The 22,974-nt window shown below is 40.6% G+C and overlaps 2 protein-coding genes across 3 annotated transcripts in view; one reads left to right on the plus strand and one right to left on the minus strand.

The window, feature by feature from the left end:
• The window catches only part of cuedc2 (CUE domain containing 2), an 81,370-nt gene extending 77,315 nt beyond the window's left edge, over positions 1-4,055 (plus strand). Inside the window, exons 11-12 of the mRNA XM_072583097.1 lie at positions 790-920; positions 3,735-4,055. Coding sequence (XP_072439198.1) covers positions 790-920; positions 3,735-3,810 — 207 coding nt within the window. The 3' untranslated portion in view covers positions 3,811-4,055. The remainder of the gene's footprint in view (positions 1-789; positions 921-3,734) is intronic.
• Positions 4,056-5,270: 1,215 nt separating this feature from the next.
• The window catches only part of hif1an (hypoxia inducible factor 1 subunit alpha inhibitor), a 79,162-nt gene continuing 61,458 nt past the window's right edge, over positions 5,271-22,974 (minus strand). The window contains exons 3-8 of one of the 2 annotated variants that reach the window (XM_072583089.1): positions 18,260-18,408; positions 16,729-16,874; positions 13,771-13,877; positions 11,157-11,220; positions 10,374-10,484; positions 5,271-9,157 (exon numbers count right to left, since the gene is read on the minus strand). In XM_072583089.1, coding sequence (XP_072439190.1) covers positions 9,113-9,157; positions 10,374-10,484; positions 11,157-11,220; positions 13,771-13,877; positions 16,729-16,874; positions 18,260-18,408 — 622 coding nt within the window. In that variant the 3' untranslated portion in view covers positions 5,271-9,112. The remainder of the gene's footprint in view (positions 9,158-10,373; positions 10,485-11,156; positions 11,221-13,770; positions 13,878-16,728; positions 16,875-18,259; positions 18,409-22,974) is intronic. The other variant, XM_072583090.1, reaches the window with a different exon arrangement.

A 22,974-nucleotide genomic window follows, 5' to 3' on the forward strand; every position in this document is an offset into this window, starting at 1 on the left:
GAAGCACACTAGCTTTCGGAGCACCGCTCCTTCATCAGGACAACCACCAGATGAAGGAGTGGCTCTCCAAAAGCTAGTGCTTCCAATTAAAACTGTTGGACTATAACTTGGTGTTGTGTGATTTTTTAACCACTAGATGGCACAGTAACTACACATGTGCAGAAACACAGGTTTGTCAGGGCCATGTCACTGTGAAGCGAAGGATTGGTAGTTGCCAGGATCAAATTTACATGTAAATGACGAATAGCAGTTGTCCCAGCAATGTTTTCGGTCGAACACCGTTTCCCATCTTTACAAGTTGTATTAATTCCTTTGAACATGCAGTGAGGAGAACGATGGGGGGGGGGAAGGGGGTGTGGTATTAGAAGCTGAAATCTGTTCTTGTGTTTTGTTTCTGGTTTGCCATACAGTCCAGTCTGCCTGATCCACAAGGTCAGGCTGTGAGCTTGCTAGGTATGAACTATTTTTTTTCTACATTATAGCTGAGACTCCAGTTCAAAAAATTGGCTGGAAAATATTTGGGGGAAGTTTGCAAAAAGTACTAACAGCTGTCCTTTCTGTAGTGATTGTAATGAGGTCAGTCAGCTGAACATTATAGAATATGAGTTCCCTAACTTGGGTTGTTAATCTGGTACAATCAGGAAAGATTGGGCTAAATGTCAGTGTTATTGAGACTCCTGAATGCCTGACTCAGTGAGAGGCAGTGCTATTGTCAAAGGCTACGCATTTATGAATAAAGAGTGATTCACGATGGGATGCCGGCCTCTGAAGAGTTATTTCACTTTCCAGGTTTCATGTCCCTTTGTCAACCCTGTCATTGGTGACCAAACAAGGCTGCACTGGTCACCGTTGAAAGTGAGTGACGTTCGCTGGAACTTTGAGAAGTTCTTGGTCGATCTGAATGGGCGACCATATAAAAGGTAAGGCGCACACTAGTGTGAATGGGAAAGTGAGGTATCTTCCACCAATTCCGCTCCACCTGAATCCACAGGGACCCAGGTCCCTAACAAATTTCTGCGAACTCCATTCTAAGTCGACAATGGAAAGAAAACTCATGATTGGGAAATTATTGATGACTTTTAGAAAATAAGAAACAGGAGCAAGAGTACACCATTCAGTCCGTTAAATCTATTCCACTGTTCAGTGTGAGCATGGCATATCTCTCCCCAAACTTCACCGTCCCTCCCATCTCCGTATTCCGTATTTCCCTTTAATGTACCAATTCCCTAAAAATGTGCCACTCCAATTCACTAAAGATCTTTAGACAGCATCTTCCAAACTACTACCATCTAGAAGGGCAAGGGCAGCAGATTAATGGGAACACCACCGCCTACAAGTTCCCCTAACCATCTCGACTTGGAAATGTATCACCATTACTTGTGACTGGGTCAAAATCCCGGAAGAGCCTCCCGAAAAGCATTGTGGATCCACCTACATCATGTGGATGGCAGCAGATCTAGAAAACAGCTCACCATCACCTTCTCAAGGGCAACCAGGAACAGGCAATAAATATTCGCTCAGTACCACACTCATCCTATAAGCAAATCAAAGAAAATCTCAGCCCTGAACAGACTCATCATTTGAGCTCCCATAGCCCTCTCAAGTTGAGAATCCCAACGTTTCACACTGCTCTGAATGAAAACTTTTCTCTTCATCTCAGTCCCGAATGACCAACTTCTTGCTCGAAGACTATCCTGGATTCCTCAGCCAGAGGAAACATTTCCAGCATCAATGCTGTCAAATCCCTCAAGAACCCCTCACACTGCTGCAAGATTGCCACTCGATCTTGCAAATTCAAGAGGATTGTTTTCTCAATCTCTCCACGGAAGACAGTTCGCTTGTGCCAGGAATCAGCCGGGTGAAAGCGAGGACTGCAGATTAGAGTCAAGAGTGTGGTGCTGGAAAAGCACAGCAAGTCAGGCAGCATCCGGGGAGCAGGAAAATTGACGTTTCAGACGTAAGCCCTTCATCAGGAATTCCTATGTCGATTTTCCTGTTCCTCAGATGCTGCCTGACCTGCTGTGCTTTTCCAGCACCACACTCTCGACCAGGAATCAGCAGCATGACCCTTCACTGCACATTCTCTAAGGCAAATATCTTCTTCCTTGCAAAAGGAGACTAAAGCTGTACACAGTACTCCAGGCATATCTATACTTACAGTAACAATTCTCTCCTTTAAAACTGTAATGCCTTTGCAATGAAGGCTAACATGCTATTTGCCTCACTAATGAAATACTGTCCTCTGTGCCTTAACTTTCAGAGTTATGTACAAGGTCACCCAGGTCCCTAACAAATTTCCAGCCTGTCACATTAAAAAAAGTCTTTTTTCTGTTTTTCCACCCAAAGTGAATAACATCATATTACGCCACATTGTATTCCCTCTGCCATGCTCTTGACCACTCCCTCCATCCCTTCACACCCACTGTGTCCTCCCTACAACTTTCTTTCCTTTCTACCTAACTTTGTATTGTCAGCTAACTTGACTGCACAACATTACAGGCCTTCTGATTTTGGTCATTGCAGCTGGGTGTCATATCAGTATCGTGACCGTGCAGCATGGAGCGGTCACACATTTGACTCCTGAGCTGTGCTGAGACAAACTCCTAAACTAGCCCCATGTTCCTGGGACAACAAAGGGTCACGATACAGACTTCACTGCAGGAGGTTGCACCAAGACACTCTAGTGCAGTACTGAGGGAGTGTTTCACTGGAGAAAGTCCTATCTTTCAGATGCGATACTAAGCGGTGAGGCCCCACCTTCCTTCTCATTTTTCCCTCCAATGGCACCATTTTGAAAAGCAGCAGAGTTTGGTGTGCTGACCAAAAGTATTTTATTTTCGTTATTATTTCACAGGATGTGGTCATGACTGGCAAGGCCAGAATTTGTTACTCATCCTTAAACTGACCTGTATTTCTGAGGAAACCCATTACAGTGTATGCTGTGCAAAAATTGATTGGCTTGCCTTCCACGTTGTATCTGTGATTGCACTTCGGAAGGATTTAATCGGCTTGAAAATGCTCGAAGATTATGAAAGGCGCTATATAAGTGCAAAATCTTTCTCTTTGGTTGGGAAACAGCATTCAATATTTTGCTTCTACTCACTGTCCAGACTGGTATCTCGAGAGTAGCCAGTGATCACATGATGACATAAAAGACATTTCCATTGTAGGCAATTTGTACAAAATAGGCCAGTCTCACCTTTGTTATTGATAGCCTCATTTCCCCGAACTTCATTGTTTAAGGAGCGAAGGTGAGATTGTGGAAATGTTACTGGAAGTGATCTGGAGGTCCACCATGCAGCTATTTAATGAATAAAATCAGCCATAAAGTGATCATTGATTTTCGTTAAATATTAATGTTCTTTAACTGCCCCCTGAAAAATGTTGCTTACGTCTGATTATGTTACGATGCACCTCACAGGAGAAGGTGATTCAGTTCCTTGAGCTGATGCCACCATTCAAATAGGTCACAGTGAGTTTGTATCTTATCACCATTTTGTTTGCATGATCCTTGCTATTCCTACCCCCAAACAGTCTCGGTTGTGAATTTTTCATTCATCATTGCGGTCTCGACCTCCTTATTTTTGTGGGGAGGTGAGTTCTGAATTTCCAAAATCTCTGTCAGATCAAGTGTGGCTTGGCAGCACCCGGAGTGGCCTGGCTCAAAATCTAAGTTCCTGTCCTTTTGTTCTGGACTCCCAGTCGCCAATCACCAGTCTGGTCTCTATTTGTAGGTATGACCTTGCTACACCATTCGACGTTATTGAAGATGATATCTTGATGCTGCAACACCAGAAGAGTTACGTTTAGATTATGTAAAGATAGAAATCCTTCATTAAAAGGACCTGTTTGAGACCAAGTCTAGAAACAGATGGAGACTAAATGAAGAAAGTTGAGGAAACGACTCAACCAGTGGGCTCAACTGTTCTGATCCAGGTGGGGGAGCGGTGGAAGAGGGGTTGAAACACTCCGAATTTATATTATCCCGCCACAAAGTGCTCCCTTCATCAGTTTCCAGAAAGTTTTTGACACAATAAAAAGCATTTTAAAAATCATCAAGTCTGACATTTGAGTGAATTCGTGCGAAATTAGGAATAATCTGAATTTTAACTATCACAAATGGAGTATATCCATCCATTGCCAACTGTCCCTGAATGAGGGAGCGAGCAAGACAATGTTATAAGTTTCACCTTCCCTCACAGTGACTGTCCAGTGTAGATCTTGGAATGAAGACATGGTACGGCTCCATTACAATGGCTCCAATAATTGATTGGACATTTGTGGAAGGAAAGGCTTTTGCTTTGGTTGCTTTCGAGGGATGCCCAATTACAGAAGTGTTCAAAGTTGTGAAACCATATCCCACCAACAGAAGAAATATTTGTATTTAATTATTTTTTCCGCTTTGAAGTGTTTTCTTTGTCCTCTCCTAGAATCTTGGCAATTTGAGGGTTGAGCAAAAACGATCTGGTAGGGAGGCACTATTTGAGTGCCCAATTCATTGAAGTTATTCTGCTAGAGTATCATCCAAATGCTTGTGGAGCTAGCTTCAGAGTAGCATTTGTTCGCTGGTTCTCCCACTGAATCTGGAGACATTCCTAACATAATTCCTCTAGTGTTCATATGTGTCATTGATACATAGTCCAGGCCACTCTGAAACTCCTCTTGAAGCACGTCAGCTTTGACATTAATGACCAGGAGGAGCCTGTTACTAATTGTTCCGAGTGGTGCCAACCTGTCCATCAGGTTGCGCTGAGCTTGGATTTCAACAACCTTAACGTTGAGGCTGAGAATGAAAGTAATGAGCCCTGCCCTCTGGGTTCCACTGCCTTGTGGGGCAGCTTGCTCACATTCAACTGAGTTGTTGTGGCCTGTGGGCCCTTCTCTAATATTGTGACCATTCCATCTGGCCCCTCACTCCTTTAAGCCTGCTCATTTTTTTATTAGAAGACCCTCGATTGCAAATAGCAATTTCAAACTCAGGCCTTGCCATCCATTGGCCATTAAGGGAATTTCTTTATAAAAAGGCAAATTGGACAGTGGAGTTCCATGAATTGAATTCCTTGTTTGATCTGAATCACTGGGTGGTGATGGAGGCAGGTACAAGGAATGGAAGGATATGAACCAAAGGCAACCAGAAGGGATTAGTTTAATTTGGCATCATGTTGGGCACAGCATCGTGCACTGAAGGGCCCATTCCTGTACTGTAATGTTATATACTCTATGAATGCGTCAGGTCCCAGCTCAATCAACAAGCTCAGCAAAAGCTGGGATTCAAACAATCTGAATGGTTTACCATCATACCAGTTGATTTTAACAATTAAAACAGCCAATATTAATCTTCAATATTTTATATCTTGGACAATTTACACACATATCATTAACAGAATTACAGCAAAACAGCGGGATTTTAAAAAATGTTGACTTGGAACATTTTGTACAGGAATTTAAATTATACATGTCAGGTATATACCAGACATTAATTAAGATTATTATTGTTAGGCTTATGAAATGTAAGTGTGTGTGTGTGTGTGTGTGTGTGAGTGTGTGAGTGTGTGTGTTTGGGGGGGGGCAGGGTTTGGTGGGAACAGAGGGAAATAAAACAGTTTAGCTGAAGATTTTCCCAGCACCCTGCTTTAAAATCACTGATCAAGGTCACTCGCTGCTTGTGAATCCAATACTTTCTCCAGGAAATGCTTAAAACAAAAATCCCACAAAATATAAATGAAATGGTGTATACTTTGACCTTCCAATTCACCTGTGTTACTTCCAAAAATTGATCACTGTTTTTCACAAAGGGATAATAATTTTATGGATAGTAACCATTGAGCACTCTCTAATGGGGGAATACTGAGGGTGCATCAGAATTGAAATGTGTCTGGTATAGGACGTTTCAGAGTCTTAGAATGAAGGGTTTGTCACTCAGCGAATTTCTTTATGTGGTTCCATGATGGAGTACACCAATCCCTTCTGAAGTTACAGACCAACATATAACAGTCATAGTTTTGAAAAATAAATCTTTTGATAAACTGCTCCTTTTGTGTTCTTGTCTGAGACTACATCCACATTGTTAAAAAAAAAATTGTTTTGCTCACAATCACGAATATCATCAAGGCCAAAATACAGTCCCATGTTTGTCACTTACAGGGCAAAAACAAAAGGCCAGCAGCCATGCACAAAATCAGGGACTGTTAAATTTCACCCAAAGAAAACATCATAAAAAGCTTTCAAATGAGAAACCTTTGAAAGGCTAACTATCCACAGTTCACACCTGCTTCAGCATCAAGATATGTGAGACAGTGAGAGATATTCTGTCATCCATTCTCTCTGTCTCTCCACCAACACTGCTAGCTTCTTTCACAAGGCAGGACCAACAGTAATTTGCTGGCGCAAAGGCAGTTAAAGTAAAAACGCTGTTGGTTTCTGACGAGATGGCAGATGGAAAATCTCAAAGTGCTTTTGTTGTGAGTCAGAAAGGAAACTGTCTAAGGCCACATACTAGTTTAAAAGAAGAAAAGCTTTTCCATTTTGTTGCTGTCGAGGGATGTCCAATTACAGAAGTGTTCAGCCACAGAATGATTCAACCAGTCGTGTCTATAGCTCCTCACAGATAATCTGACAGGGCTGCAGTGAGGAAAGTATTTAATCCTGATCGATCTGATCAAGGAGCCCTCAGTGTGGCCCTATCAAGCTGAGTCAGTAACATCACAAGCACACAAATGTCACAGGATGAGGAGCTCCACTTCCTTGTTTGGTGAGTTCCTGATCACAGCAGCTGTCTACCACCTTGGCTAATCTTTCTGCCTCCTTTGCTCTCTTAGGTACTTAAAATACTTCCCTCAAAATCACCATGTGTCTGCAAGCTCAACAGTCTCAACACTTGGGACAAGTAAGTTTTATTGGATTAATCCATGAATATCTTATATGTATGTATTCCTCCCTAGTTTTGCTCTCCAATCTTCTCTAGGTTTCCCTTAGGAAACCTCGTGGCAATTATAGATATCACTTCTTAACTTTTTTTTCCTACAGAGAGAAAAATTCTAGCTTGTTCAACCCTTCCCAATAGATAAAAATTCACAATTCTGCTATCAACCTCATGGATTACATAGAGAAGGAGGGAGGTATCAAAAGAAGAGTCACTCAACTCTAGTAGCTGATCCTCAGCAATGACATTGTAAGGAAGGAGAGAGATGGAATGGGGGAGTGGGACAGGGTCTGATTTTCTTCCACTGGGGACAGACCAAAACAAACCAAACCATAAGAAGCAAATTTAAGTAACACTTTTTAGTTTTAGATTTAAAAACGGTCTCAGCTGCACCCACTTGTTTACTTGGTTTCTGATTATGCAGTGGCTGATAAAAGATATACAAGAGCAGCCTTTCGTCTCCCTACTGATGTCCCACCTAAGACAGAATTCCACACCCTGGATTCTTACTGTATTTCCAAGAGGTAGCACTCAGACCGTAGCTATGTTTAACTTAGCAGCAGATGAAGAAAAAGTGATATTTAATATTCTTATTACACTACCAAGGTGCACTCTATTATTGACAAAGGCAGAAACAAATTCTCATTCCATCTCCTTCCTTGAGTAAAAGACATATATATAGTTAATGAGAAAAAAGGAGATTTAGACTTTAGAAATTCTCTCATTAATTCTAACATAACTAAGAGCATGAGTGCTTCAACAGACTGAGTAACTTGCTGGGATATACTGAGCAGTAAATGATGTGATGCCTTCCAGCAAGGTAGTTGGAAGGAACTTGAAATGAGTTACCTCTAGGCAAAGACAATTAGGTGGGAAGTGAAGAAGGTTATTTCACATTTAATAGAACAACATAAGAGGTGTTTTTGGTTTTGAAAACATCTGGTCTGTTTGCTCCAAGATGTTCTCTGAGCTGCTGAATACAGTGATCTTTGAGTTTTGATCAGATTTCCAGCATCTACAGTGTTTTGCTTTTTATTTGATTTTAAGATTGTTCAGGTGGGAAGTTAAGCAGGGCTGTCTACGATTTAGGATTGACAGTTGACAGGCAGTTTGTTTTTTGATTGAAGCTGACATTATGATACAGAATGTGATATTAAACCTCCACCAAGCACTGTTATTGTCAGTTTTTGTATAAGGTCTCTTATTAAAACTGAAAACGCATTCTTACAAAGTGCTGCTCAGGGTCAGATAATAGAGTGGGGAGACAGTGCAGCGCGAAGAGGAGAGGGAGAGACAGAGAGAGGAAGGGAGAGTGAAAGACAGACAGACTAAAAAGAGACATACAGGTGGAGAGAGAGAGCGGACAGTGAAAGACGGAAAAACATCTGAACATGTCGGAATGCTCCAAGACTAAATTATAGAAGTGCAACCAGGGGTTCCTAAAGTGATGTTGTTCATTATATTGTCCCTCATAATAGCAACAAGATTCATTTGGGTAACAGAATAACAATCAATACTGCGGCATTACATCACTAGGACACAGACTGGTAATCTGCTTTGGATCACAAACACTTGCTGAATGTTGTGTAAAACATAAAAGTCTGGCTTTCAACCGGAGATTCATCTCCAAATTGTTGACAGCGTTTTAATTTGGGTGCTGTACGCCACTGCCACCTGTTAACATTTCAAACCAAGTATTCTAAGACACCAGTGTAAGTCACAGGCATTGATCATGAACTATGAGCTATTAAAATGAAAAGTAGCCAATTTTTAGACTCAACTGTGGAAGAGCCTTCTCTTTTTTTTTAAAGAGTCACACAAGGAAACCAACAGCATTTAGCCCAAGACCATCATTCCAACAGAATCGGCACAAAGTGCTCATTTTAGTTTCGGTTTCAAAAAGAAACTTAAAACCGTACAAATTGGTGGAATGTGGTCTACATACACACTCAGTGCTATAATGCATCTAGGGCAATGTGCCAATCAGTTGATATCAGACTTTAGTTTTCAGAATCTTCTGTCTGACAGGCACACAGATGGTGGATATAAAAATTCACTTCAACAATCAATGGCAGCCAACTTTGAACAAGAGGAAGAATTTCCTGCATCTGCATTCAGTCCAGGCATGTAATGCTCGTGTACAATTTGCTCGGCGCCATTTACTCCAAGAAAACGTCGACAGGATGACGGTTAATCATATCGGCCTTTTATCATCATGTTTAATAATGGCCCAACCTAGCCAGGAAGAAAATAAAATAATTCGTTTTAGGATACCACCCAAATAAATGGGAACCTGCACAATATGCTGGAGTGATTGTACAAAGTATGATTATAATCACATCTGCACAATAACTTTGCAAGTTATGTACTCTGCATTGCAGTTAGTCTGTTTTACAATCTTGTTCTGAGACTAATGGTGATATTTGCTACTTGTTCAGTCATTGATTAATGTAGCACTGTTCTATACTTGCTGGAGTGTCTTTTTAAGTTGGGAACATTCTTGCCCAAGTCAGAAGATCAGGGTTCAAGCTCCACTTCAAGATCTCAGAACAAGCTGAGCCCGAAACTCGACACAGTACTGAGGGAGCGATGCACTATGACAGGAGCTGTCTTTTAAATGAAAATGTGAAATCAGGACATTCGGAAGTTGTCACTTTTTCTATCTATTTCAGGTAAACGCGAGTTTCTTCTTGCTTCACTCACTGAGCAGGTAATTGTAACTGCAGATGTTTTCTATTGAGAAGTTTCAGTGAATAGCTAAAACCCATTGCATGTGACACCACCAGAGTTAAAAATAGGAAAAGACAAAATAATTTGGAAAGAGCAATTATGTGAGGTCTGGTCTGAATGGAAATGGCTTGGTGTCACATTTTGTTTTGTAATGTATCCTTGAAACAGCTGGTGGGGTTTTACTGCAGTAAATGTAAACTGATGTTGTAGTCCAGAGGATTGGACTAACGAAACTTCAAATCCTACCACATTAGCTGGGAAATTGAAATTTAGTTCAGAAAATAAGCCTGGAATTAAAAAAAACAAAGGATATCTTTAATGGAAACAATGTACTACTGGACTGATAGAAAAATTGACCTAGTTCACCAATGTCTTTTAAGAGAGGAAATTAGTTTGTGTGGCCTATATATTTTGGCTTTGATTGACTTGTAACTGCTCTCTGAAAAAAGCCCTATTCAAGACAACTGCTCAACACTATCTTCAAGGAAAATTAGATATGGACAATAAATGCTGGCCTTGCCAGTGACTCCCACACCCTGAAAATGAATAAAACCAATGGATATTTTCTGTTACAGCAGAATTTTGTTACTAAAGGCTACAAACCAGGTCACTTGGCTGTATTGCATCTCTACATTAGCTGTGTTTCATGCTGCCTACTACTAATTTGCATTGAGTTATTAAGGATATACATGGACTAGCTGGAAGTTGGCATCTAGTTTACCTCCTGTGGCTCCCCTAGAGCTTCTCCCAGCATTTTTTCTATATTCCTCATAATTGCGACCTTCTGATGGGATTTCAATGGATACTCAATCCTCTTTGGAGTTGGTGCACCCTTAAAATAAACAGGAACATTAATAGCAGCTTTGCTGCACTGCACTGCTGTTTGAAAATTAAATTTAGCATGCCTGTCAACATCGCAAATCCTTCAAAGTTCAAATATTACACGTACACTGCATTTGTGTGGATTTAACAGCAGAACATGTTAGAAGAACCTGACCCACATCTTATCTCCTGATGAAAATAAATTATTTCACTGATACGTTAAGTTTACAAATATAATATTTGAATGGCTTACACCAATCAATGTCTGATAGTTGCTGGTTTCAACTGTTAGTCAACAGAGATTTTAACTGTCCTCTCCTCTTCTTCATTGTATTAAAAACAATAACAGTTTTTACTGGTATTTCTGCTTGAACAATTACAATGTATACTGGTACAGTGTCTTCGATGCAATGGATCGAGGTGACAGCAGTCCCACCAAACTGGACAACAGAGAGGTGCTGGGAGAAGGATGGTGTGGCCAGCCCTGTAAAAGCTGCAGCTGTGTTGAGAAAGGTGAGGAGGGCACAGTGACTTTGATGCAAGCTAATTTGGTAAGGGGCAGAACCTGACTGAAGGAATTCCTGGAAATATCAGTAAAGATTTGGAAGGACACAACATATTCAAGAACTTGACTTGACATGACTGAATGTAAGAATGTAAATTGATCTCTTGCGACACTTACCTTGTACCAGAAGTTGACAGTAATAGTGATTCCTCCATTAAGCAATGATTCAATATGATGCCACCTGTAATTAAATTAAATTATTACTATGGGGCACGGATTAGAACAATGTTAAAAATTACCAGCAAAAACATGTTGTTAGAGTTGGATAAATTATTATAATTAGCTGCCTGTTCATGTTACATAAAACCATGTTACTTGTCATTCTGATAATTTTTATAAGTCAAGTTGCCAGGTAGCGACATGATCACAGCTGGACTCCAGAATGAGTCCGAGTCATTATCTTGTCTGATATACAGAAGTGCTGGATATACTTAAGCTGCATTTTGGGAAAGCAAATCTTAGCAGGACTGATACACTTAATGGTAAGGTCCTAGGGAGCATTACTGAACAAAGAGACCTTGGAGTGCAGGTTCATAACTCCTTGAAAGTGGAGTTGCAGGTAGATAGGATAGTGAAGAAGGTGTTTGGTATGCTTTCCTTTATTAGTCAGAGTACTGGGTACAGGAGTTGGGAGATCATGTTGTGGATGTGCAGGACATTGGTTAGGCCACTGTTGGAATATTGCGTGCCAATTCTGGTTTCCTTCCGATCAGAAAGATGTTGTGAAACTTGAAAGGGTTCAGAAAAGATTTACAAGGATGTTGCCGGGGTTGGAGGATTTGAGCTAAAGGGAGAGGTTGATTCGATAGGGCTGTTTTCCCTGGAGTATTGGAGGCTGAGGGGTGACCTTTTAAAGGTTTATAAAATCATGAGGGGCATGGATAAGATAAATAGAAAAAGTCTTTTCCTGGGGTGGGGAGTCCAGAACTAGAGCACATAGGTTTAGTGTGAGAGGGGAAAGATATAAAAGAGACCTAAGGGCCAACATTTTCACTCAGAGAGTGGTATGGGTATGGAATGAGCTGCCAGAGGAAGTGGTGGAGAGGCTAGTACAATTGCAACATTTAAGAGACATCTGGATGGGTACATGAATAGGAAGGGTTTGGAGGGAAAATGGCCGGGTGCTGGCAGGTGGGACTAGATTTGGTTGGGATATCTGGTCGGCATAGACAGGTTGGACCGAAGGGTCTGTTTCCGTGCTGTACATCTCTATGACTCTAATTGCTGGAGCTTCACCAATCTCCACAGGGTGGGGAGGGGCAGGGATATACAAGGGGGGAATTCCCAATCCTTTGGCAGCCAATGTTGGGTAGAAATTTACTCTCCTCTTATGATCACAGCCAAAGTATTTTGAGGCAGATCTATGGCTTAGTCTGTTCCTCACTTAAGCATATTATGAATTTGAGAGAACCTGCTCTTTAAAAAATAATTCTAGATGTGAATGCATCTAATCTTTTCCACCCTTTAGCACAGCAAAATCACACAATCAAATTCTTGGGAACAGAGCAGCCGTTGAAGATCTTGCAGGCCTAAAGGAAGCAGGGGAATAATGGAAACTGATGTCACCACTACAGCTATATAAAATTCTGACCCAATTTCACCAGAACTTGAAGCAAAAAGGTTTTTATTACACATGGGTATATTATTCTTGCCAGAATATGTGTTTCAGCTCTGATGTTATCAGTAGTTGTAGCTGCGGCAGCACCAGTTAAAGAATCAGTTCCTCACCCTGCTACTTTGCAGACTAACATGCTTTACCTAGTCACAGCCCATTTTACAGAAGCAGAAATCTATCACTGCTGAGTGTTACTTAAAGAGTCCAAACGACATATTTGTTAAAAATCCACACGCATTACCAAAATTCCTGTGACAGCCTGGAAACAGAAGTGAAAATTAAAATAACAAAACAAAAGCAACCATCAGAAAGCTGAATAATATTTTCCAACCAGTTTAAGCTCCTTCCAGGAGATCAGAACATGACTTGATCTGATAAATCAATCAGTATTGAATGAAAGCTTCACTGCCTGAAGGACAGTCATGATGTGAGACTTTCATCTGATGTTCTACCTAGTTACTTCGGATGCAAGGGTCCATATGGAAACATTTCAACAAAAGCAGGGAGTTTCTCGTGGTACACTGGTTATCTCTCGACCAACACCAACAAAACAGATTAACTATTCACTTTATTTAAGTCTTGCCATGTACTAACTGGTTACCACATTGTAAGACTAGTAGGGAGAATGATGTTTTCTGTTTGGTTTAGTTTATTTATATTCATTGATTAATCTAATAAATTATTCTGCTTAACTATAACCGGTGTAGATTTTAATCTTTAAAATCATTTGATTCTGCTTCAATTCACTTGAAGAAATTCACCATAGGATTGCAAGCAGAATGAAGGTGACACATTTTTTCTTTAAATTACAAGACAAATTCTAAAGGCCCCTGTGCACCTGATTTCCATTTCACAGGTTATCCTTACTGTGCCTGCCAACACTATTGTAGGGAAAATGTAAAGTCTTCCAAATCAAAAACAGCTTACCCAACGTGAAGAGCAAATGTTTGATTTGATTTATTATATGTTGTTTCTGCTTCCCATTTGTGCCTGATACATTAAAGTATATTGTATATTGCTTTAATTTCCAATAATTAGCATCCAATAATGAATTTCTTTTTGAACCAAAATCTGCTCTAATAGTTTGTAAGAATGTTAACTTTAATGTTTACTTACCAGTACATAGGGATGTACAATACATCTCCAGGTCCAACCACTGTTTCATATCCAACAATGTTCCGAAAATTAGGAAACCTTTCATAATCTGGATTTTCAAAATCCACCTAGATGGATAACAAAAGAGAAAATCTAATTCAATTACCAAGGTTAAAAAGAGAGTTTCATGTGCATGGGTGAATGTTTGTTTTCTATTTGCACTGAAGTAAAAAACTAGGGGGCAAAGTTTTATGGTGACAGGAGAAAGACTTGAAAGAGACCTGAGGGGCAACATTTTCACACAGAGAGTGTTCATGTATAGAATGAACTGCCAGAGGAAGTGGTAGATGCAGATACAGTTAGAACATTTAAAATACATTTGGTTAAGTACATGAATAGGAAATGTTTAGAGGGATATGGGCAAGTGGGACTAGTTTACTTTCAGAAATTTGGATGGCATGGACTAGTTGGACCGAAGGGTCTGTTTCTGTGCTGTATGACTCTATGCATGAATGTGGTTATCTACCATCGAGGTAAGCCATGCATTTGAATTCTGCACTCGGCTTTGGTTGGTCTTGCCCAAATAAAATGGCTTCCTTTCTTCTCTTGGTGTCGCCTTGTTCAGGAAACATTCTGATGTGATTGAATGTGTGCACTACCCACAACCTTGTCTTTTCTGGCGCTGCTCAGTCTATTTGTCTGCTCTTCATCTGCTTTTATTTTTCTGTTTGTTTCTTACACTTCGTCACTTTGATGGCTATTTTCCTGTATGCTTATATTTCTGCCTGCTGTCCTAGAACTCAGATGTAAAAACTGAGCAGATGTACAAAAGACAAATTAGATTGTCTGTACTTTTTCCATTTTTCAGCTTTCTTGTCAAAAAGCCAGCTAGGCTTTCTTGTATCAACAGTTGACTGCTTCTCTAGTCTTATAGAATATGGGAATTCTGATAAAGAACCGAGTTGCATTAAGTCTTAAACTTGACCTCGGCAGACTGTCACTGTTATTCATATTCCTCAATTGTTCCCATGCTTAGGATGAGCTCACAGGGTGGCACGGTGGCTCAGTGGTTAGCACTGCTGCCTCACAGTACCAGGGACTCAGGTTCAATTCCAACCTCAGGCGACTGTGTGGAGTTTGCACATTCTCCCCGTGTCCGCATGGGTTTCCTCTGGTGCTCTGGTTTCCTCCCACAGTCCAAAGATGTGCAGGAAGGATGAATTGGCCATGCTAAATTGCCCATGGTGTTCAGGGATATGTAGGTTAGGTGTATTAGTCACGGGTAAATATAGGATAATAGGACATGGGAATGAGTCAGGGTGGGTTGCTCTTCGGAGGATCAGTGTGCACTTGTTGGGCCGAAGGGCCTGTTTCCACACTGTAGGGATTCTATGATTCAGCATTGAATGAAAGGGCAGCTTTGTTGACTGAGAAAAGGATCCAAACTCCCTGAAATATGAAGTTAGAAGACTTTGACCTTTCTGATGAAAAGTTAGTCTCTCAAAAATCGGTGTGAAGTGCAGATCAGCTAACCTTTCTGCCTCATTGCTGCTGCTGAGGAAAGCACAGGGGATAGGAATTTTAAGATTTCCCTGGCCGTCCTCATGAACAAACAGGTTACATCAAATTAATTCAGCACTGTTCATACAGTAGGAGTAGATTAGTGTGCAACCAGGGGATCTGGGTGAAAATCTTTAGTGCAAGGAGTTCAGAGTGTCCTCTTCCTATCAACTTATATTTACACGCTGTCCATTTGGCCCATCGGGTCTGTAACACAGGAACATTCAGCAAACCCCACTTCTGGAATTTCTCTGTAAAAGACTGCAACTTTCTCCCCTTCGGGTGCCTATCCAATTCCCTTTCAACATCTCTGAATAATAGGATGATATATGGGGAGAGGACCAAAGGGGTAGATCTTAAGGATTATCTTAAAGGAAGAAGGAGCATTATAAAGAATTACAGCCATAAGGACTTGGGCAATTGCAGGGACACCACTAACATTAAAATAGGAGATGTTCTACAGTTGGAGGATTGCATATTTTTGGAGTTTTGTAGAACTGGGGCAGCCTATAGCAATATGGAGGGTACAGGCCATGGAGGAATTTATTGACAACTGTAGGAATATTAAAATTGAGGTACTCATTAACCAGCGATCAGTGAGCTTTGGTGATGGGTGAATGGAACGTAATGTGAGTTAATATATAAGGAACAGAGTTTTGCATGACCTCATTACTATACAGTTGAGGCTGGCCCACAGCATATTGCAGTAATCAAGTTTATAATTAACAAATGCCTGGAAATGAAGTGGGGGGGGGGGTGCGAGGGGGAAGTGTGAGATAGGTAATGTTATGCAGGTGGATAAAGGCTGTCTTACTGATGGTATAGGTATGTGATGATAAGTCATCTTAGAGGCAGTTATGACGCCAAGGCTGTGAACATGTCAATTCGCTCTCAGGTAGCTGCCAGGAAGAGGGATGGTACGGTGGCTGGAAAATTGATTTTGTGATTGAGGAAAGGAACTATCGCCATTATCCCATAGGACTATGGGACTGCTCTCATTACAGAGAGACAACTGATGGTGAGAGAAACCTGATGGCTACCATGCCTCAGGTGAGGGCTGAGATTGAGTAGGTGGGATCTTCAGGGTATATGAAAACAACGGTTTTGTTTTACTCAATCTTTATTTGGGAGGAAGTCTCAGGACTGGATTTTAGACAAGGAACCTTACAATTTAAAGACAGTTGAAGGGTTGACAAAAATGGTGGGAAGATGGAAATGGTGTCCTCTGTGTACTTGGCTATACTGACACCATGCTTCAAAACATATCACCGAAGAACAGCATGTTCTATAAACCAAATGGTCAATTCCTGCTCCTATTCCTTATACTCCTATGTAAAGAACAACAGCTCACTTTGGAAAATTTAATGCCTACTTCACGCAATTTCTTCCAACAGATTGATCAATTAGAAGATGTCTTACCTGGCTCTGTCTGTCACACGGATGATGGACTGGGTATGGATATAAACAATCAAACTGATCAGGTGGGAAGAGAATACAACGTTTGTAACCTTTAATTTGTGCAAAAAAGTTCTGCTGTTCATCATAGTGTGCTGGTGTGACATTCCCTGGAAAAAAGAGAAATGCAATGGAGTAGTAATCTAAGTAAGTGGACAGAAAAAAAAATGCACCAATTTCACCAGGAAGTACAAAAAGGTTCCTCCTTTTGGGATTATTCTTCATAGTAAGAATATATTTATTCTATATTCTGAAAAATGTCTTTAAGTGTTGCCATTGCATCTCTATTGATCGATCCCCAAGCCTAATACATTAATTCACTTCAGCTAGATTAACTTTGATGCACCCATGGTTGCATTTATTCAGGTTTAAAATACTAGTCTTAAGACTCACTCTTGTTCCCTTCAAACTGGGTGTAAAATTCAATCATTACTGCATTGGCTTATAGGAGTAGCTTTACTCTGTGGTCATTATTAATTCTATCACTTACACAATACCGAACACATTATAACCTGCTCTCTGGATGGTCCCAGAATGTGTTGCTCTAAGAAACTCTCTCAAAAGCATTCTGTGAACTCTCAATCCAGGTCACTCGTGCCAATCTGATATTATCAGTTTATATGTAGATCGAAGTCACCAATGATTATTGCCACCCCTTTATCATAAGGACCAAATATTTCTTTTTTTGTAAATTTTGCCCTACATTGTGGTTACTGATCAGGAACCAGTAGACCACTCCTACTAATGACTTATTTTCTCTACAGTCAGTTCTGCTATAATGCGGTAGTTCCATTCTCGTGCAATCCCATGTTATAAGAAAATCGAGTGATAGCAGCACCATTTAAACTAATGGAGCCAGAATTGTGTTGTCACCAATAAAAGATTTAAAACTTCATGCTTGAGAAACAGTGTTCCCAATTCGTCAATCGTGCTATAGCAAATTCATGTTAACAAAACACACATTATAGCAGCACAACCTATATTACACCTCTTCTCCATCCAAACCGATTCTACATCCTAATTTTTGAATCAAGGTCATTTCGAAGTACTGCATCAATGTGACCCTTGATTAACATCTTCACTTTTGCCTAGCTTTTTATTCTTCTTGAATACCATCTACCATACAATACTCATAATCCAATCCTCATCATTTTGCAGTCACCTCTCTGTAAAGGCTCAATGTGCGTTATCTATTTGCTTACTTTATTATGAATACTATGCAAATTCAAGTACAGAGCTTTCAGTGTTGTCTTGACGAGTTTTGCCCTGATCAGTGCAAGACAAAAAATATGGACTGCACATCCTTTTTTCTTCAGCAGTACCTAAATAAAGTATGAAAACATCATGGTTTTTAAAGTGATGTACTTTATTATTGTGAAGAGGTTTTATTACTAGGACAACTGACATGTCAATGAATTAAAGAATTTTTAAGAATCTGAGAAGTTAAAGGCTAATACACAAGTATGAATGATCCTGGGAAAAGATGACTACGAACCTTCCATTCCCACAAGCAGCAAGTTGGATGTGAGCTGGCCCCAGTTTCGCTTTGTCTGTTGCTTGTTAATCCAGTTCCAGTTAAAACCCAGGAAGTCCATGACAATCTTCTTCCCTACCGTGTCATTCAGCGTTTGTTGTAAGTAATACCTGCAATAAAGTGTTGGGGGAAGGTTAGATCACATGGAATACAGGGAGAAGCATTTGATACAAAATTTTGAAACAGAAGTGTGCTGCAAGGCTCAGTGCTGGGTCCAATGCTTTTTGTCATTTATATAAATGGTCTGGATTTGATTTTGGAGGTGTGGTTAATAAGTTTGCAGATGACACCAAAATTTGTAGTGTAGTGGATAGCGAAGAAGGCTACCTCAGAGTTCAACATGACCTTGATCAGCTGAGCAAATTTGCTGAGGAGAGGCATTTGGAGTTAAATTTAGATAAATGTGAGGTGCTGCATTTTGGTTAGGCAAATCAGGGAAGGATTTATACATTTAATGGAAAGGTGCTGGGGAATGCTGCTAAACAAAGAGACCTTGAGTGTGCGTTCACAGTTCCTTGAAAGTGGAGTTGCAGATAAACAGGGTATTAAAAAAGGCATTTGGAACAGTTGCCTTTATTGGTCAGTATAGAAGTTGCAAGGTCACATTGCGGCTGTACAGGACTTTTGGAACAGTGTGTTCAATTCTGGTCTTCCTGCTATTGGAAACAATATTGTGAAACTTGAAAGGGTTCAGAAAAGATTCACAAGGATGTTGCCAGTGTTGGAGGGTTTGAGCTACAGGGAAAGGCTGAACAGGCTGGGGCTGTGTTTTCCTCCAGCATCAGAGGCTGAGAGGGTGACCTTATAAACGTTTATAAAATCATGAGGGGTATGGATAAGATGAATAGCCAAAGCATTTTTCCAAGGATAGGAGAGTCCAAAACTAGAAAGCATAGATTTAAGATGAAAGGGGAAAAATTGGAAAGGGACCTAAGGGATGACTTTTTCACACAGAGGGTGAAATGTATGGAATGAGCTGTCAGAGGAAGTGGTGGAGGTTGGTACAATTACATTTACAAAGCATCGGAATGGGTATATGAATACAAAGGATTGAGATGTTAATAAGCAAAACCCTGGCAAATGGGACTAGATTAATTTAGAATATCTGGTCAGCATTGACAAGCTGGACTGAAGGGTCTGCTTCCATGCTGTACATCTTTATGACTCTATTGCAACCTAGGACTTGTGAGAAGAGGGAAGGAAAATAAGATAAGGGAATAAACGTACATACATTTTAAAAAATTCATTCACAGGATGTGGAGGTTGTTGGCCAGGCCAGTACTTATTGTCCATCCTCAATTTGCCCAGCAAGCAGTTGAGAGTCAACCACATTGCTGTTGGTATGGAGTCACACATAGACCAGACCAGGTAACCATGGCAGATTTCCTCCCATAAATGACATTAGTGAACCAGATGGGTTTTCAGACAATCAGCAATGGTTTTACAGTCTTCTTTAGAGTCTTAATCACAGGCTTTTAAAGAATTCAAATTTCATTATCTGCCATTGTGGGATTTGAACCTGGATCCCCAGAGCATTACCTGGGTCTCTGGATTAATAATCTAATGATAAGACCATCACCTTCCCCTAAATAAAAATTGACACCTTACAGTGTGTCGCAGACTGTATTCTTTCTCTCACTGTTATTTTTGCCCCACCCAAACATGAAGACATTTTATTCTGCATCTCCATTCCCCAAATATTTACACAGATTTACTTACTGTTGTTTATAGTACAGAAACTAGCCATTGAACCTATCTGGTCTATATTGGTATTCATGGTCCCAAACAAGCTGTCATTCGCACTACTTCATCTCACATCAACGTGACTTTCTAATCTTTTCCCCTTCATGTATTCATCGAGTTTCCCCTTAAAGGTATTGATGGCATTCACCTCAAGTGCTCTGTGTGGGGGCCAATTGCTCTTCCTTCAATAACGTGCAGCATTTATTGAACATCTTTCAACGTCTTCATGTACTTTACAGGAACAAATTTGATAATAGTTAGTTTGTCTAAAAAAGCTTCTCCTTAATTCTTTACTAGATCTTATTTCCATGGCCCAAAGGTTTAGACTCCCCAGTTAGTGAAACGTCATTCCTACATTTAGCCTATCAAATCTCTTCATAATTTTAAAGACTTCTATCAGGCCACCTCTCAATCTCCTCTTTTCTAAAGAAATAACTCCACACTGTTTAATCTTTTCCTCCTTCACATCATTCCTTAAGCCACTTTATTGATAAGCATCTGTCCAAACAGCCCCTTTACTAACAAATTTTGTGTAATAATATTTCTTACAAATAATATTAATTACAATTTTTGCATAATACCTTGGGGCGTTTTATCATGTTGAAGGCACCAAATTAATACATTATAATGAGCTCTAATTAAGGTACAGAAGAAGAAAAGTCTGGGGAGAAGGATTGTACTCAGAAAATAATTTGACAATGATCTTTTATCTTTCAAAGTAAAGGTTATCTGAAATAAGATTCCTGATAGAACTCTGAATTAGGCAAAGTAGAACTAGTCCAGGTCTATAAAGAACTTCATAAAAAGGCCTAGAAGAGATATTTTAATTAAGTGTTATGTACAGGCCAACAGTGACAGGGAATCACTGTTGCTCTCTGTACTGAGCACAATGAAATACATCTTTACTGTGCTGTTAGGCACAAGCTGTCCAACGTCTATGTAAACCATCCCTGGTCCTAGGCAACACCAAGGACATTCTGTTCAGTTGGCATCAAGTCGTTGCTTGCTTATTCCCAAATGTCATCCCTCTGGTGAGCTGATCAATATTTATCCTTCAATCAACGTAACGAGAAAGACATTATTTGGTCATTATCTCATTGCTGTTTGAGGTAAGGTTAGCTGCTGCACTTCTTATATTACGAAAGTCAATTCATCTGAACTTTAATGCATGTAAATTGCTTTGCAATTTCCTGTGTTCATGAAAGGGAATATATACATGCACATTTTTCATTTGTCTTGGCTCCTGACTCTTGACATTGTTTGATATCAGCTTCCCATCAACCCAAACTTAAATGGTGCCCAAACCTAAGCCAAGCTTCAAATTTACCAATGGAAGGGTCTTCTTACCCCTGTAATACTGTCCACCTCTGCCTTTATCTTCATCACGCGGTTTCCATTTTTGCCAGGCTCCCCCAATCCAATCAACTCCAAACTCCTGTGCCAGAGACAGAGGTGGATTTGCTTTGCCACTGGACATAATCCAGAAATATGTGAATTGCATTACTGCAGTTTGAGAATTTGAAATTAGTTTTAAAAGTCTGGAAACAAATTTACTGATTCATCCCAAACAACTGCAAATCTGTCAGACTATAGGGGAAAAACAAATCATCAGAGACCTTGTAATGACTGATTTGTGATTCCAGTCCTTCATCGTGCCCCCTGAAGTAGCTGATAAAACTCAGTCAGGCACGAAGGTTGGCACATAATTCTTTGCTTGCCAGTGATGGACAATCAAATCGCATGAATGTGGGGATGGTGACAGATTACTCACTGTCAAAGCACCAAGTGAAATTCTTTACTTGAGAAATAAAGTACCGCAAGGACTGCATTAGAGCTTAGACAGAGGTTCACCTGCCTCTCTTCCAACCTAGTTTAATGCATCAGGTGCTCCTGGTGTGGTTTTCTCTGCATTGGGGAGACCAAACGCAAACTTAGGGAATGGTTCACCGAGCATCGCAGCCGGGTCTGCAGGGACCGACCAGACCTCACAGTCACCACCCATTTCAATTTCCCGAAACACTCCCTTTCTGACATGATCATCCTTGGTCTCCTCCATTGCCGAAATGAACCACAGCGCAAATTGGAGGGACAACTCATCTTCTGCCTGGTCACCCTATAGCCCGGAGGACTCAACATTTCAAATAACCTCCCTCCCATCCTCCGTCTCCCTTCCCAGCCCTTTCCTCTCCCTTCCACTGCTCCCTACCACCAACCAGATTCATTCCTCCCATTGACCAAGCAGGTCATAGCCTCTACCTGTCTTCACTTATCACCACTTCACTACCCTGCCCCTGCCCCCGCCACCCCCTTTATCTGCAGCTCCCCTTACACCCACCCCCCTGTCCTGAAGAAGGGTTACACCCAAAATGTTGACTTCTCCACCTCCTGATGCTGCCTGGCCTACTGTGTTCTTCCAGCCTCTTGCCTGCCTATTTTGGATTCTAGCATCTGCAGTTTTTTTCTCTCTTTTCAATGCTCCTGGCATGAAAGATTTTCAAAGAAGCTGGAGCAGTGCATGTTAGCTGCTAAGCCTTCTCAACCGATGTGGAGTGTAATTTAACATTCTTTCTATGATTTGGGTGAGCTGCACTCAGAATCAGAGAATTGCTATGGTGTAGAAGGCCATTCAGCCCACCATGTCTACATGAACTCTCAGAATGAGCATCCTGTGTCCTGTAACCCTGCACATTATTTCTTTAAAAATATCAGATACTACCCACTCGAATGTCCCAAGTGAATCAGTCTTCATCACACTTCCAGGCAGTACATTCCAAATCTTAACTAACTGCTGCATGAACACTTTTTTCTGACTTTGCATTTGCTTCCTTTGCAAACTTCTTTACATCTGTGTCCTTTTACTCAAAATACTTTTACAATTATGAAGAGTTTTGTCCTATCGACTCTGTGCAAACCACTCATGATTTTGAAAACTG

Source organism: Chiloscyllium punctatum, chromosome 13 (genome assembly GCF_047496795.1).
Source record: "Chiloscyllium punctatum isolate Juve2018m chromosome 13, sChiPun1.3, whole genome shotgun sequence".
Lineage (NCBI taxonomy): Eukaryota > Metazoa > Chordata > Chondrichthyes > Orectolobiformes > Hemiscylliidae > Chiloscyllium > Chiloscyllium punctatum.